This window comes from Leopardus geoffroyi, chromosome A2 (genome assembly GCF_018350155.1).
Source record: "Leopardus geoffroyi isolate Oge1 chromosome A2, O.geoffroyi_Oge1_pat1.0, whole genome shotgun sequence".
Lineage (NCBI taxonomy): Eukaryota > Metazoa > Chordata > Mammalia > Carnivora > Felidae > Leopardus > Leopardus geoffroyi.
In genome coordinates this window covers 18,315,202-18,331,730 of record NC_059331.1, presented here as the reverse complement: position 1 = coordinate 18,331,730, position 16,529 = coordinate 18,315,202, and the positions used below count along the sequence as shown (strand labels likewise).

General features: G+C 54.3%; 1 protein-coding gene across 1 annotated transcript; it reads left to right on the top strand.

Moving 5' to 3' along the window:
* Window positions 1-1,570: 1,570 nt before the first annotated feature.
* CCDC71 (coiled-coil domain containing 71) lies at window positions 1,571-9,428 on the top strand. Its single transcript, XM_045496796.1, has 2 exons — window positions 1,571-1,673; window positions 4,264-9,428. The coding sequence occupies exon 2, from the start codon at window positions 4,316-4,318 to the stop codon at window positions 5,735-5,737; it is 1,422 nt and encodes a 473-aa protein (XP_045352752.1). The 5' UTR covers window positions 1,571-1,673; window positions 4,264-4,315; the 3' UTR covers window positions 5,738-9,428.
* Window positions 9,429-16,529: the final 7,101 nt, after the last annotated feature.

The following is a 16,529-nucleotide window of genomic DNA, read 5'->3' as shown; positions in this document are numbered from 1 at the left end:
TAACCCTGACCCCTAACCCCTACTATCCCTTCAGTTCTAATATCTGCAAGGGATACAGCCTGGGGATGGATCTACCCTGCTAAGTCCTCCATTTTTCACTGAACTCTGGGATGGACATCACCAGAGAGGGATTCCCCTTTCCAGGACACACCTAAGTCCATGCCATCCCTGATGGCTGAGCTCTACCTCTTCATGGGACTTGTTTTTTTTTTACACAGTCCTGGAACCACCTACATACAGGGGGCCAACACTGCTGACTTTGGAGAAGCTGTGGAAGACAACTGGGGTAGAAGATGAGGCTGGATTGGTCCTGAGAGTAGCAGCTAATTCTCAACCATGGATGGGGCAGAGACAGGACTCACCCACAGTTGGAGACTGGGCATACCAAGGTGGGACTTCCTGATTGTACCAGGAGATCCTGGCCCCTGGGACCCCACCATTCTCCTCTTTCTAACAGAATGAAGAGTTAGAAGCACTGACCCCAAAGGAGCAGGAGTTTGCATTTACTGTTGCACACTTTGGCTATGCTTGAAGGCACTGAGGGCCTTACCATGAGTGCTGAGGCCTTAGGAAGCTCAGAGGTGCCAGCTGAGGCCTAGGGAGGGCGGGGGTGAGTGTTTCCCTTTAGGGGTGCCTAGACCCTTCTATGCCTAAGGATCCTGGGGTCATATGAGGAGGGAGAAAAGCTATTAACCAGTCCCTAAATGAAGCATCTTGTGACTGCCCACAGGCTTCCACCTACCCTCAGCTACTAAATTTGGCACCATTGTACATGTCAGGGTCCAAGAGTTGTGGCAGTATTTCTGCCTCATAGCTCAGGCTCTAACTGAAGTACGAATGTCCCCACTATCTCATCCATGAAACCAGAGTTTCCATGCTGGCTCCCATCCTGGACTTGGGGGACCCCTGACTAAGATAGGCCTTTGGTCAGAGACTGACCTCTTAGACTCCTAGAGTTAATTTTGACCTGTGTCCTCTCATCTGGTGCTGCTTGGGCAATGGGCCCTGTAACCACCATGCCTCTGCTGGCCCCAGCAGTACAGGTAGAGAGACTGAGGTCCCAGTCTCCTAGGCAAAGGACAGGAATTCTGGGAGGCAGGACTTCCTGCCATTGACAGGGCTGGGGTTGGGCAAGGGTTCTCCCACCACACCCATGTACATGCTCTTAGGCAAGTACCCTCAGGCCCACATTGGTATGCTAGGACTCTCAGATTGTACATGCCCAGTTTTGGGCTGTGTGCACGCCAGCACCATCCTTTCACGTGGGCCTCATTGTCAGGAAGAGAGGCAGGGCTGCTGCCCTCAGAGGAGATACCCCTGCAACACTCCCAGCGAGGCAGGGGACATTCCTCTTTCCCTCAAGTCAGGAGCTTGGGACTGAGGCAGGCCTTGTCCACAGCCTCTGAGAGCACCTCTGCTCCTCAGACTCCTGCACAGGACTGGATGGATTTAGAGCGGTCCCCGCAGCCACCTCCTCCAGGAAGCCTTCCTAGGTACCCACCTACCCCGTTCCCAGACTTTGGGGGAAACGGGGTCTCGGGGGGTCAAGGGTCACTAGGGCGGGCCAGGTCCCGGAAGCGGAAGCGCGGCGCGCTTCCGGTGCGCAGCGGGCGGCCATGTTGGAGCAGCGGAGGCGGCGCAGAGGCGCGTCCTGGGTCCCCGCGGCGGCGCCGGTAGGTTGGGGCCATGGGCCTAGCCGCGCCGCGGAGGGGCCGTCCGCGAGGCGACAGGGCGGATGGGCCGGGCGGTCGGCCCTTTCGGGACCCGCGCCCTCCACTAGCCCGGCCAAGATCCTCCCCCACCCCCACCCCCTGCTCAGCGACCCCACCCTGGGGCTGCGCGACCGGGTCGGGCTCGCCCCGCCCGCCCCGCGCGTTTCGCTGCCTTCAAGATCCCCGCTCCTACCCGCGGCTCAGGCCCCAGGGACGCGGACTCCCAGGCCAGTGGCCCTGATCTGCCCCCCAACCTGGTCCCCTTTGGATGAGGCCTCTCCTGTCTCCCATCTTTCATCAACTTCCCTGTCGGCCCCGGGGGCACGTGTGAAGGGAAGTCGGGGACCAGACTGCAGCCTCTGTTTCCGGAGCCTCTTGGAAAACCCAGAAGACCCCTCCCAAGAGTCTAGACCGACCTGGGCGGAAGAGCCCTCGGTTCACCCCTAATATCTGTGCCTGCGGGGAAACAGGCTCCTCCCTATTCTACAGTTCACAGCCCCGAAAACTACATCCCCTGGAAAGAAAAAAATAAAAGAAGTAAAGTCATGTGCAAGGATTGTGTTTGGAGAATGGCCTCTGGAGAGAGGAAGTGCCAGAGACACCTGAGGATCCAAGAATGTTTCCAAACAAAGAGCCCCAGGGCACTTCCTCCAGGGGATTCTGAAAACTTCCTCTGCTCCATTAGGGCGGTGGGAAGAAGCTGCACAGACGCGCCTCCTGGCCCCAGGGACCTGCCTGATCCCAGCTGATCTTTTAATGCTGTGGTACAGCTGGGATCAGGCTCCCTCTGGGAGCCCTCAGTACCAGGTTAGGCATTAGACATTAGTCATGACTGATGGCCTGTGGCTTCTTCAGAGAAGCCTGGGACAACTTGAGTGTTCCCAGACAGCTCCATCTGGGCTGTACTGAGGTCTGCAGCCCTCCAGACCCTAGTTAGGACAGCTCAGATTTCTAGTGTCCACCTTATTAGCCATCCTGTTGGAGCCTTTGGCTGTCAGACCTTGAGCTCTTGGTCTGGCTGCTTGACCCACAGGCAGCCTGGTTGCCCAGACATGTGTCATGAGTATCTGCTACTTATCTCTTTAGTTTCTGTTGAAGGAGAGTCTGACTCTTGCTTTGAGGTTAGTCTCCATGATTTGAGTCCTGGGAGTCAGGCTTCTGAGCCTGTCTGGGGACTCCAAAAGCAGAACTTCTGGTGGACAGGGAGGTTCACCCCTGAGCACCTGGATAACAGCAGCTGGAGGAACAGAGGTGGGCACTGACATTGAGTGTAGGTCTGGGCTCTTTGACTAGACTTAAAGGCTCATGTTGCCCTGCTCTCAGCTGGTTTCACAGCTAGACCGCCCAGCCCTGACCACAGACTCCAGTCACACACATTAAATGTGCCTTACTGTTTCTCGTTTCTAAGACATTGTATTGGTTGTTCCCCTTTTTGCTCCATTTCCATCTGGTCCTTCCTATTCATCACTCACGTCCCACCTAGGTGTTGCCTCTCCTAGGAATCCTTCCCTGACCCACTGGAAGGCTGAGCTGGGTGTCAGTGTGCACTCCCAAGAACTTTCATGGTCTCTGTCTTGCTTTCTGTACAGGACTCCTTGAAGACGGATATTCACCTCTATTCCCAGGGTTGAGTCTAATACCAGGTTTCTGGCCTCAGAAAATAGAGAATTGAGTTAAAATGGGCCAACCAAGCCCAAATCTTCCTAGGGACCCAATAGCATGTTAGATGGCTCTGATGAGCTTCTGGACATTTATCTCAAAACTGCCTTTGACCCATGTGGGTCCCTCCTGCCACCCTGATCCTCACTGTGCCACTATAGTAAGTCAGGAAACCAGGGCTTTGCCCCAAGCAGTGGCTCACTATGGCAAGAGCCCTGTGTATCCATAGTTGTTATTAAGGAGAACACAGGCCCTGATGGACTTATTATCTACATGCCTTGTCCCTTATCCCAGTGCTCATCTTTTTTTTTTTTTAAGTTTAGTTAATTATTTTAAGAGAGGAAACCAGCGGGGGAGGGGCAGAGAGAGGAAGACAGAAGATCCAAGCTGACTCTATGCTGACAATAGCCCAATGTAGGGCTTAAACTCATGAACCATGAGATCATGACTTGAGCCAAAGTCAGATGCTCAACTTACTGAGCCACAGGTGCCCCAATCTTTTTTTTTTAATTAATTAAATGATACTTTTTCTTTTTTTTTTTTTTTTTAACGTTTACTTATTTTTGAGACAGAGAGAGACAGAGCATGAATGGGGGAGGGTCAGAGAGAGAGGGAGACACAGAATCTGAAACAGGCTCCAGGCTCTGAGCGGTCAGCACAGAGCCCGATGCGGGGCTCGAACTCACGGACCGCGAGATCATGACCTGAGCCGAAGTCGGCCGCTTAACTGACTGAGCCACCCAGGTGCCCCTAATAATATATCTTCTTTAAGTAATCTCTACACTCAACATGGGGCTTCAACTCACAACCCCAAAATCAAGAGTAACATGCTGTACCATCCCAAACGCCCTTCAGTGCCATTCTTACTGATTCTTTTCTTCTTGTCTTGGAGGTGCCAAGCGCTGATTTGCGGATACCCAGGCAGATCTGCAGTGCCTAATGCCATGAGCGTGGTGGTGCAGCATGTGGAGGAGAAAGCTGTGCACTCCTGGTCGCGGATCTCCACGGCAGGGAAGAAGGCCCTGGAGGAGGCGCTGCTTGTCTTTAACCCCATGAGTCAGGATCTCAGTGCCACAGAGGCCCAGCTTGTAGCCTTCCTGCAGGGCCTGCGGGATGATGGCTTCCAACCTACCATCCTGCGCAGCGGTGATGTCTATGGCTATAGTTCATGCACAGCTAACCCCCCAAGCCAGACGAAGCTGCAAGCTCGTGCCCCCACCCCAGCTGCCACATCACCTCCAGCTAGTGCTCCCCGAACTGCCATGCGACTGCCTGCAGGCCGGGCCACGCTGCTCCCTATGCCACTTTCTGGAAGGCTGGCCAAAGCATCCACACCAGCCCTTGCCAAGCACGCTACCACCAACCTGCTGCTGAGCTCCCTGAAGCAGTCAAGTGCCAGCCGTGCCCGGGGTGCAGCAGTGGGCTTCCCTGCCCACCTCTATCCAGGTGTCTACCCTGCCATGCGGCTCTCTGTTGTCCTTGAGGCCCTGGTTCCACTAAAGACTCCCATGCCCTGCTTGGGTGCCAAGCACAAGGCACAGTCACTGCAGCTCTCACTTGCAAACTCTCCCCTGAAGCTGCGCAAAGGTCCAGGGAAGAGACCAGGGAACTCTCGGCCCAAAGCTCCCAAAAAAGGCACAAGCAAGGGCCCCAAATGTCTGACTCATAGAGGCCCCAGGGCCAGACCCCAACAAGGCACTATGCCCCGGAAAAAGACCTGCAAAGCTACTGGGTCCCTCAGTGGCCTACAAATGAAAAGTGGCTCTGCCCTGGGCACCAAAACATCCCAGGCCAAGGCAGCTCGAACACTGGCCAAAGCTGCCCAGGCCAAGGTGGCTCGAACACAGGCCAGAGCTGCCAAGGCCCGGGCAAAAGCCAAGGCAGCACAGATGAGGGCCAAGGCCAAGGCAGCACGGATCAGGGCCAAGGCCAAAGCAGCACGAATCAAGGCCAAAGCCAAGGCTATGCGGGCCAAGGCCAAGGCAGTGCGGGCTAAGGCCAAGGCAGTGGGATCTAAGGCCAAGGTAACTCAGACCCAGTCCAGGAGCAGAGGCAGGCCAAAAGGGTCTGTTCAGACCAGGACTGCAAGAAGGGGCCAGAAAAGCCACCCTGAAACTGTGGGGCAGAAGAGGAAAAGGGCTGAGGAGGCAAAGGATCTTCCTCCCCGGAAAAGAACACGACTTGGGTCCCGATCCCCTAAGGCATGGCTAGGGCCTGGAACAGCAAAGCTGCTGAAATTCCGGGCCATCAAGGTGGACAGGCGGTCCTCAGACGATGAGGTTCGGCAGCGGGCTCAGCGGATCCTCCGTGTGAACCTGTCCCCTGTAATACAGCTCCAGCCATTGCTGCCATACTCAGCACTCTGATTCCTTCATGTAGCAATGTTTGGGGAAACTGAGCCCAGTTGTCTGTGTGACCAGTGGCACAGTGTGCAATGCCCATGGATTCTACAACCCCAAGGACTCCGGGTGCCTCTCCAGGGCCCTGAGAGCCACCATTCTCCTTTCAGAGACTGGAGGATATGGGGTGGTATGGGCGGGTGGGAGGGGTGTTCTCATGGCGCGATGCACTGTGATTTGTTACTCTTCGAGTTGTACCTCCACTGTTCCATCTATCACGTTTTATACCTTTCCACCTTCCAGTCTCCCTGCCCACCCTTCATGGTCTTTTTTGTGTTTATAGCTGCTGGTAGGCCAGCTTGAGCATATAGGAGGAGTGGCCCCAGGAACAGGGCTGCCAAAGTGGGTCCTGGTAGCCCCAGACAAGTCCTGGATGTGAGTGAAAAGAGTAGCTCCCAGGCTTCTCTAGAGGTGCTGGCCTTTGGAGATGTTTGAGAAGCTGCCCCTGAGGGCAGGGGCAGAGCCACTCTATGCCTCCCTTAGGTCTGCACTGACCAGGTAGGCCCCCTGCAGGAGGACAGTAGGTGGCTCTGTGGGGAACTTTGCAGCCAGCAGGTTTTTAGGCCAGGGAAAGGGGGTTTTGTGGTACTACTCCCCAGGGGCCATTGTCTCCTACCCTGCTCTGGCTGAAACTTTGGGGCTTTGCCTGAGCTTGTCTGGGGCAGGGCCAGGCCTAAATGAGCTATAGTATTTCTGCCTCTCCTTGTTCCAGCCTCATCTTCCCCAGTTGATAGCAAGGGGTTGGGAGTTGAGTCAGAGGACAGGGTCTGGGTCGTAGAGCCACAGAGTCTGTCCACTGACTGCAGAATTTTCGCCTTGGATGAGTTGGGTACTCTTTTAACTGAACCAGGAGAGTTTCCACACTGCTTCACCCCATCAGCAGTGCTTTCTGCCTGGGTCCCAAGCACTCTGTTTCCAGGTCCAGCCTTATGCCTCCCAACAGGGGCCTGTGTATTTCAGACATTTCCGCTCTTCATGCTTTGGAGAGGGGGCTGGGCCCCAAGCAAAACTAGGTCTCTGCCCATTTGCCACTCCTTTCCTGATTGCCCAGCCCAAAGGCAGTGCCTGGAGCTGGCAGGGACAGGGACACATTCCCCAGAGGCTCCTAGAGACCTACAGCCTTTCAGGGATAGAGGTGGGAGCCTCATTTGAATGAGAATTGGATCTTTTCTGTCTCTATGGGTTAGTCTGAATCCTGGCCCCACTAGTGCCAGTCATATTGGATGGCAGACCTGTAGAGAAGTTCTGTTTGCTTCTTGGTACGCCCTCCCAACCTTTATTCTGCATCTGGTGGCTGCAATTAATAGGGTGTGACCTCCATTGGCTCCCAGGCTCTGGGGACCCCCTTTGCTCCCAGCCTCACCATGGCTTCACAGCCCTGCATGCTCCTTGTCTCTGACAATCCTGCTTTTATCTACCATGTGAGTATGGGGCCACACCCAGCTCCTCAAGGGCAGCCCGCTGTTCATCCTCTCTCTCAGGTCTGATATCAGCTCCCATGGCCCAGGACCCCCAGCCTGGCTAGGCCTCCTCTCCAGTCTGCAGCTCCTTTCAGTTCTGCTTCTGCCACCAGCAGGTGAGAGGTTGGCTCTTTCCCTGAGAGCCATCCAGAGCAGGAGAAAAAATCTCCAGGCCTCTTATGGGGCAGAATGAGGTGGGGGAACCCTTAGGATCTCTGTTCAGATGCTGTCCTTCCCAGTCCATGCTTCCAGAACAATTGAGGAGCTGTCAGACACACTTCCCCTACCTGAATGCTCAAGTGGCAGCTGCTACCCACCTACTGGCAATTTGATTGTTGGCCATGGCCAGAACTTTGTCCTCCTGTGGTCTCTGAGCCCTACTGCATTGTCAGTCACCTCCAGGTGGGGAGGAGGGTGAAGGCTCTGGAGATGGTATCTCTGGGTTTTCCTGGGCAGGTTTGGCTTTGTGGGGGTTCAGATCATTGCTGGGAGGGGGAGGCCTGTGCTGTGAAATTTGGGGCTTGGGGGCCAACCACGTACCTCTTGCAGGAATCTGAGAATTCCTTCTTTTGTGACATTTGGGATCAGGGAGGCCATGGCACTGAGAATGTGATTTGGAGTGGTCATGGAAGAAACAAGACCTGATGGCCAGCAGAGAGAGGTGATGGTACCCGTGTGCCCATGTGTGCAGGTCTAGGGTCAGGGCTCAGTCACTCTGATTGGCCCTTGTGGTTACAGGTGTTGAGAACGTCACCATCCAGCTGGACCTAGAGAGTGCCTTCTACGTTACACACCTCATCATGACGTTCATCATGCCCCAGCCTAAAGGCTTGCTCTGTGCCTCCTGACCTCACAGCCACCAGTGATGCTTCCCTCTGGTGACCCAAGGACCCCCTCTTGTCCTCAGACATTCTGCCTGGCAACTCTGCTTCTGGAGCATTCAGTGGACCATGGCCACTCGGCATGTATGCTGATACTTTGCCTACAGCTGCTCAGGCCTCTTTCCTGGGATCCCTCCCACCCCTGGCCACAGAAACAGGGCTGGTTTGTGACCAGCATTACTCCAACATTGAGCCTTCCGCTGAGGGCAAGGTCAACCTAGAGGAAGGGAGGTTGGGCCCTGGGGTGAAGCCAGAGGCTCAGTTTGCTTCTTCCAGGTTATTTTCAAAGTTCTGGACCCAGCCATTTTGATGGAGAACCCAAACAATCCCAGGATTCAGGGTAATCCTCTCCACAGCCAATCCTGTGTTCCTTGCATGTCAGGACAGCCAGATAATGCAGGGAGGTGAGGTCCTGCTTGGGTGTGTACACCAGTGAGGTATGGTGGGAGGCAAGCCAGCTCCGTCCCCCAGCATTATTCCCTGGCTCTATCCCATCATGGTCCTCTATTATGGACCTAATATGGCCCCCATTTCCTGTCCCATCATTGTTCCCCATACCTATGCCCAGTGTATAGGGACTGGCAGTTTCTATCTCTGCCCCATCACAAATTCTTTGTGGGACCCCTTTGTGGTTCCCATCACTACTTTCTATGCCAGCTATCAACAATGTACCCCATTTCTGCACCTGTCGCTGTACCTTATAACTGTCCATTTTATGAGCCTCCATCACAGCCCCTATCCTGGTCCCCCTGACTCATCACCCTGATGAGTCCTCATCCTGATTCATCACCCTGGCCTTACTTGGTGTCTGGCGTCTCTGCAGCTGCCTCTAGGTGGCACCAGGGCGTCTCTGGGTTGTGACCTCTTTCTTGTAAAACAAGTCTTGAAAGACAAGACACATAACCATAACCCAGCAGGGCAACCCAGAGTCAGGCCAGGTGAGTACTAAAGCATGACATACCCCAACCTGGCTTTTTCTCTACTCTCCACCCACCTTGACTGGTTATTACCAACTACTTGCCCTGAGCCCCCATGCTAGGTTCCCAAGCAGGTCTTGCTTGCTTTTCTGATCAGGATAGAGACACTCAGCAAAGGGAGGTATAAGAGGAAGCTTGGTTCAGTAACTGACTTAAGCTGTGGAGCAGAAAGGAGCCATGGACCCATCTGTCCCATGTGTACATTGAACAAGTGCCCATTGAGCTCCACTGTGTGCCAGACATCTGTCTTCTGAGCAGTGTTCAGTGGGGAGCAGATAAAGTGTCTTGGATCTGACATGAAAATGAGAAAAACTTGATAAATAAGCAAACTAATACCATATATGGTTTGGCTGGATGGTAAACTGATTTCTAGTTTTGATGATAGACTGGGGAATGGGATGGTTTACTGCAATGGGGAAGCAGTTTTCAACTAGTAATGCCAGGATGCGGTATCCAGGAAGAGGTGGGATTGTGCAGGTCTCACCTCAGGAGTGATGTCATGGTTGGAGCAGTGCAGAGGTAGAATTATCACCATTAGGCTGTGGTCATCCTAAGATGGTATGCCTAGAGGAGCAGGTATGGGGGAGTCCCACAGCATGAATGCTGGAGGAGGTGGCTGCAATGATGCAGAGAGAGAAGAAACCCTACCCCTATTCCATCCCAGCCATAGAGGGATGATGATCAGTGCACCTGAGGTCCCCAGTCTGTGTCTCCAGAACTCTTTCATGTGACAAATCTCCATGTGAACTCCAAATTGCACACACTGGGTGATAGGCTGCTGGAGGAGCCTAAAGAGACACCCCTTCTACTACTATGTCCTTTAGGAGCTTGTGGCCAGAGGCAGCTGCCTATGCCATGGCCATGCCTCTGAGTGCAGGCCCACAGCTAAGGCCCCAGCCAACATGAAAGGCATGGTGAGCGCCATGAAAGAGGCATCCTGTGGCTGCTGGGGTGGGCAAGCTGGGGGACTGGGGCAGACTCATCTTGCCCTCCTCCCTGCCAGGTACGTGGCCTTTGCATCTGCCATCACCACACAGTTGGTACCCACTGTGAGCATTGGTAGGACCTATGCTAGTACCACCTATGGCATGCAGCAGAGCCTGGGCACCCCCACACCTGGCAGGATACGTGCCGTGTCCTCTGTGCCTGGCCATAATTGCCTAAGTCAGCCCGCTCCATATCCATCTTCCTTGTTCTGCCCCAGAATGCAAGTGTAATGGGCATGCCCACAGTTGTCATTTTGACATAGCCCTGTATCTGGCATCTGGCAATGTGACTGGAGGCATGTGTGATACATGTCAGCACAACACAGCTGGGTGCCACTGTGAACTCTGTCAGCCCTTCCACTGAGATCCCCAGGAGGAACCCCATTCTCTTCACTCTTGCAAACGTGAGCCTTCCAATCCCCAATCCCACCTCTGACCCTGATCCTTCAGCTCCATGGTGACCTCTGACCTAACTCTGTCCTCACTTCTGACCCATGATTCAGCCTGTGACTGTGACTCTATGGCTACTTTGGAAGGGGGGTTGTGTGATGCCCACAAAGAAAGACCCGCAGCCTCCTCTCTGGGCAGTATCACTGCAGAGTTCATGTCGGGCCAGTGCTGTGACTTCTGCCGGCCTGGTCACTGTGGCTTAAGCCCACTCAGGCAGAAGGTTGTCAGTGTGAGTTACCCTGAGAGTAGACCCAACCCTCATGTCCTTGCTCTGCCCCCAATCACTGCTCTAATGACACATGCATGCACCTATCCCTGCAGGAATCCCAATAGCACCCTGCGAGCCCTGTGCCCTAGCCTGTAGACACTACCCCTGAGGCCAGGTCCCTGGCACTCATGCCTGTGATACCTCCAGCAGTGCCTGTCACTACAAACGCTTTGTCTCTGGATGGGACTGCAGACTTTATCTGGTAAGCCTTGCCCCACCTTCTGATTTGACCGTGATTTTGGGCACTAGGCTTCTAGCAGCTGACAAGTATAAGGCTGTATAATCAGTGTGACTCTGGACTGAGCCTTGCACATGGGTTGGTTATACTCCTTGATCTGGTTACCAAGGTCAACACCACCTCAGCTAGCTGAACCAGCATATGCCCTCAGGTGGGAGCTTTGGGAACATAAAAGGAAAAGCAATGAAGCAAGTTACAACATATTGTGCACTGGGTTTAAAGATGTTTCGCAACAAACATATTTGGAGGAAGACTCAGTCCAAGAAAGAATTCCATCCACTTCTTGCCTCTCCTTGAACGTAAATCCTTTAACTTTTACTTTAGCCTCTGCAGTATCCTCGTCTTACCTCTTATGAAATTGTGCAGGAGTATACTGAGGTCTCCTCACCCCCTCTCAGCTACAGCCAGAGGAGCATTGAAGCCCTGTGCTCACTCCCCTTCCTCTTGCAACAGGCAGTACCAGCATATGACCTCCTATGCCCCAGATCTTCCTGTCCTTTCTCCACCTACTTGCTCTCTCTTACAGTCCGAGTTCTAGAGTCTGAGCGGTGACTCTTTGGGCTACGGGCCTTGTGACTATGCCTACAGCAATGGGTACAAGGTAGGGCCTGGGAGTTGCGATCAAGTGATAAGAGTCAGGAGTTGACTCTCCTTCCCTGCCCCCACGTTAGTTCAGGTGTTCTGCTGGGGAGGGCCTCTGCCTGTGCCACCCCCACCTCCATGGCTGCCATGAATTCCCATCTGGGTACTTCTGTGTTGCCCTTGACCAAACCACTGCTGAAGCTGAACTTGGCCAGGGCTTCCAGCCAGCTGACCCCCTGTTGCCTATGAGTGTCCAGGAGGAGCAGGGGCAAGAGAAAACCAAAACTTAGACTTGGTTTTCAGGGGAGGGAGGGAGTGTGTGGAGACGACTGGTTTGAACAAGAGGCTGGGCTGGGTTAGGAAGGTGAGGAAGTCTAGGTGGGAGCATCAGCATGGTCAGAGGTTTGGTGTCTTAGAGCCCATATTTTCAGGGCAGTATGGGAGAGGAGAGAGCCAGAATGTTAGAGGACACTGACACTCAACTTGTCCCCAGAGAGCCCCCTAGCCTGCTCCTCCCCACTGTATAGTCTCGGGGGCCTCTCCTAGTTGGCTCTGGCCCCAACTTTGTAGACAGCATGACCCTCCGTGTGCCCACCATCCTGATGGCAAACCTATTACAGCAGCCGATTGCCCCAGGTGAGGAGTCTGAGAAATAGGTTGGGGTCATAGGACACTAGAGCCTTAGTAGGGGTGGGATCCCTGGGATCTTCGGTTAATGGGAACCTAAGTCCTGGGGGTCCAGGTCTTGGGGTGGTCTGGGCCTGTGAGTTTGTGTCTTGTATCCAGGCCCTACCTGTTTCACCTCCTGGGACCAACGTCTAGCTCTGCTCCAGCTGCAGCTAGAAACTGTGGCCCAAGAGGTGGCCCCCCTACACAAGGGGATGCCTGGCTGGGGTGCCCAGGGCTAGGGTGGACACCTACAGGCCCTGGAGGCGGTACTCCACCAGGCACAGACTCTCCTGGAATCTTCTTCACCCATTGCGGGGACTCTGGAGCAACTAACAGAGTGGATAGCTGGGTTCAGGCCAGGGGTCTTGGGTCAGTAAGGGGGAGGTCTCCAGCTAGCTTCTCAGGGTTGGGGATTCAGGGGGTCTCAGGTTGGCCTGTCTTGCGTCCTGGGTCTGGGAGTCAGGTGGGTTTTCCTGAGTGAGGAGTCATAAAGGAGAGTACATCTTCCTGCAGGAAGAAAGTGACTGCTTTGGCTCAGACACTGTGGGCCACAGGACAGGTTGTGGCAGAAAGAGAGCCATGAGTTATGAGGCAGTGTGAACGTCTGGAAGAATTATCCTGGGAGCTAAACTGTGTCAAGGGCTTGCCTAGCCCAAGAGGGCAACAGGAGCCCAAGATGAGGCCTAATGAGCAGGTGAATGGGCAGCAGGTGAGGGTTGGGGCTAGGCTGGGGCAGAAGGAAGGGGCCAGGTGCTTTTGCTTATGTACCCGGGGAAACCGAGAAGGCTAATTGACCCTGCCTCAACTAGTGGAGTCCTGAGCCACCCCTCTATCCATCCCTGCCATCCCCTGCAGATGCTGAGGCCCAAGCCTCCTCAGCTGCCTGCTTTCCCAAGAGGCCCTGCTTGGAGCCCAGGTTGTGACCACATTTGGAGAATGAGACAGCATCCTAGGACAGGCCCAAGAGACTGGTGGTGGACAGAGCAGCTGCTGTGGGGGATGGGCCAGCCAGGGACAGGAGCAACTATGTGGGAGCTGAAACTGATGAAGCTGGTTGACAGGATCCAGATGTTGTGTCCATAGCTTCTGAGACTCCTAGTCAAAGTTGAAGTGGTGGGTGGAGAGACGGATCACTATAGGGGGTTTCGCCAAGGCGAGGACTTTCTTCTAGCCAAAACCTGGGTGTAGGGCAATAGGGGATATCTGGGACATACAATTCTCACTGGATCATCTAGCTTGTTTACAGGAATGCAGGGGTTGGGGACCTGGACTGGCCTATGTTCCTGATACCCTGTGGTGTTGCCTCTTGCCCTGGGACCCTGCCACTACCCAGTGGGCTCTGGTTGCTTCCCATAACTCTTCCAATAGCCTTGATATAGCTGCCACAATCCTAGGGCAGCATTAACTAACTAGTACAGAGCCATTGGGGCCATGCATGGGAGCCAAGCGGGGAGTCATAGGGGTGCAGGAGATACATTCCACATCTGACTCACCCCTACGAGCTGCAGCAAATTCAGGCCACAGCAAGCTCCACAGGAATCCAGGCCTGGGAGACATCGTGTAAGGGGGTCCTGGGGTGTGGCCACCATAGCCCCTCTACAAGCAACTGTGCAGATCCTCCAGTGTTTCCTCTTGGGTACATATCTGCTTGTTGTGTGTCTGTTCACAGCTGAGGGCAGGGGCAGGTGGGCATCTAGAACACTGTTGTGATACTCCTTCCAGAATGAGAAATATTCATAAGGGCTAACCAGGGGTCAGATGGGAGCACTAGTATGCTCCTAAATGTTTAACAGCTGGTTGGAGGTCAGAGGGAACTGATTTGTAGTGTTTATCAATTTGCATGGTGTGAGCAAAGCCACCATGGCTGATTTTAGTCTACCTACCACTTATCAGCTAATTCACAAAATTCCTGAAAATTTAATACTTGGCTCTTATTAGCCCCCAGCATATGTAGTTATGTCAGAGGCAGGGTCAGTGAGAGGTTAGAGTCAGGGTTTGTTGGGTCAGGAATCGAGTTCATATCCAAGATTCCTACTCCAGTTCCTACATATGAAGGTGCAGATGCTGTGAGTGTGCAGCTGGTGCATGGCATGGGCTGGCAGTGCCCTTCCCCTAAGGTGGGACAGTGAGCATTGCCCTCTTGCTGAGTCAGATCCAGAGTGCCCTCCCTGCCCCAGACACCATAGGCCAGGAACTGCCCAGAGCTGAAGGTGTCCTCCATCAGGCACAGCAGACCTGGTGAAGGGCCAGGAGACTGGAGGCAGAGGTCAGAGGATGGGGAGGACAGGGATGTCCAACTGATCATCTGTCCCCTTCAGGGGTTGGGGTGGGGGACAGCTAGGGCTCAGGACCAAGCACTGGATGTTCAGCTGGCTGAGGTGGGAAGTCATACAAGGGCTGCAGAACAAGGACTGCAGTCAGCAAAACAGACACTCCGAGGCCTGGAGGCCTCATTACCCGCCGCTCCTTCACACCTCTTGTTCAGTGGCTGCTGTTTTCTCCATTCTCCCCCTGAGATGCTTGAACCACTATGATACCCTGGCATTACTAAATACACAGACCATGTGAGCACCCTACTTAGTTGCTACCCTGCTGTGACCTCCCTGTGATCTTTGACCTTTGCCCTAGGTGGCAGGGCACCTGGCCTGGATGATAGTGGCAGTGGCAGTGGATGTGACCCCAGTCCTGGGGCCTCTGTCCAGTGCAGCTGTGGCTTTCAAGACCTACTTGGCCTTGTCAGCAGCAGGCTGAGAGGGCAGAAGAGCAAGCAGTACATGCCATGGGCATGGCTGGGGGCCTGGGCAAGGTGATATGGGTACACTGGGTATTGAGGTGTCAGAGGTGGGATTTAGGCTGGGACTGGGCTATACTGGGCTGAGGCAGAGTCTCAGCCCCCTTCCATCCCCAGGAACCTTGGGCAGCAATCTGTCTGAAATAGTAGGATCTAGGTGGGGTGGGTTTTCGGTCCAAGTCCTGCTCTAGGAGTTGCAGATGGCCCAGTTAGGCGTGGTAGAGTTGCAGAAGGGCACACATAGCCTGGTGGCCACAGGGCAAGATGCAGGAGAGTGGGTACAGCAGGCACAAGCTGAGCCCAAGAGCTGCTGAAGTGGGTGCCTAACAGCTAGAGTTGGCTAAAAGGTGCATGGCTGGTTCATGGTGGGGTGGGGTATGGAGTGGGATCAGGGTCAGATGGACAGGTCAGAGTCAGAACAGGGATGGTGTAGGAGGGTCAGGGCTGGGTCCAGGTCAGGTCCAGATATTTGTAGGGATCAGGGCTGGGGTCAAAGTTCACAACAGGGGTCAAATGTTGATTAGGGTTAGAGCTCACTTAGGGCTGGGGTCAGAGTTAAGGTCATGACAGAATTGAGGACCAGGGTCAGAGATTAGGGCCAAAGGTCAGAACCTGGTTCAGATGACCTGATCCTCAAGGTTGGAGCACCACCTGGTGCAGAATGAGCAGATACTAAGCAAGCAGGTGTCATCCTTGGGGCCCTGGAACAGAGTGCAACAAAGCTGCTTGAACACATGTGGCTATGGGCAAACGCATGTGCCACCTGCTGACTGTGGTGTATGGAGCTAGTAAGACAGACACTTGAATGATCCCAGCTAGTAACTCAGACTACCTGAATGATCCCAGTTTGACCCAAGAATCTCCTGACCTTGAGGGACCAGAGACCCCACTGAGTGCCTACTGACCTCGAGTAACCCCCATGTGACTCCATGATATCCTCCAGTGATCTGTCCTTGAGAAACCAGAGATCACGTAAAACTCACAGAGGCCATCAAGTGCCTTTGACACTGATAGATCCTTTTCTGAGTGATCTAAAATTGAGTCACCTCTAATACCCCTAGCCCCTCAGGTTGATTACATGACCCTCAGGGTAACTGGAGACCCCTACTTCAGAAAACTGGAGTAACCCCTGAGACCCTGTAAGTCTATCAGATTGACAGCCCCCCTGCTCAGACTCTCCTTGAGAAGCCTGGTGATGCCCGTGAAGAACCTCCAGCTTTCCCCCCCAGTTCCACAGCTCTGGGTACTCTCCACTTGGCCCCAGACAGAGTGGGCACAGTTGTGGCAGCTCAGAGCCACAGGGGCCTGGCCTTATAGACCTGTGGAGTCCACGGTCCGCCTGTGGTCCCAGGGGCCTGGGTGGGGCACTCGCCGGCAGCTCGCATTCCAAGCCCGGGCTCTGGCCTCCTGGCAGGCCAGAAAGTGCGGAACGGATGAATAGCCATAAGATCTGGATT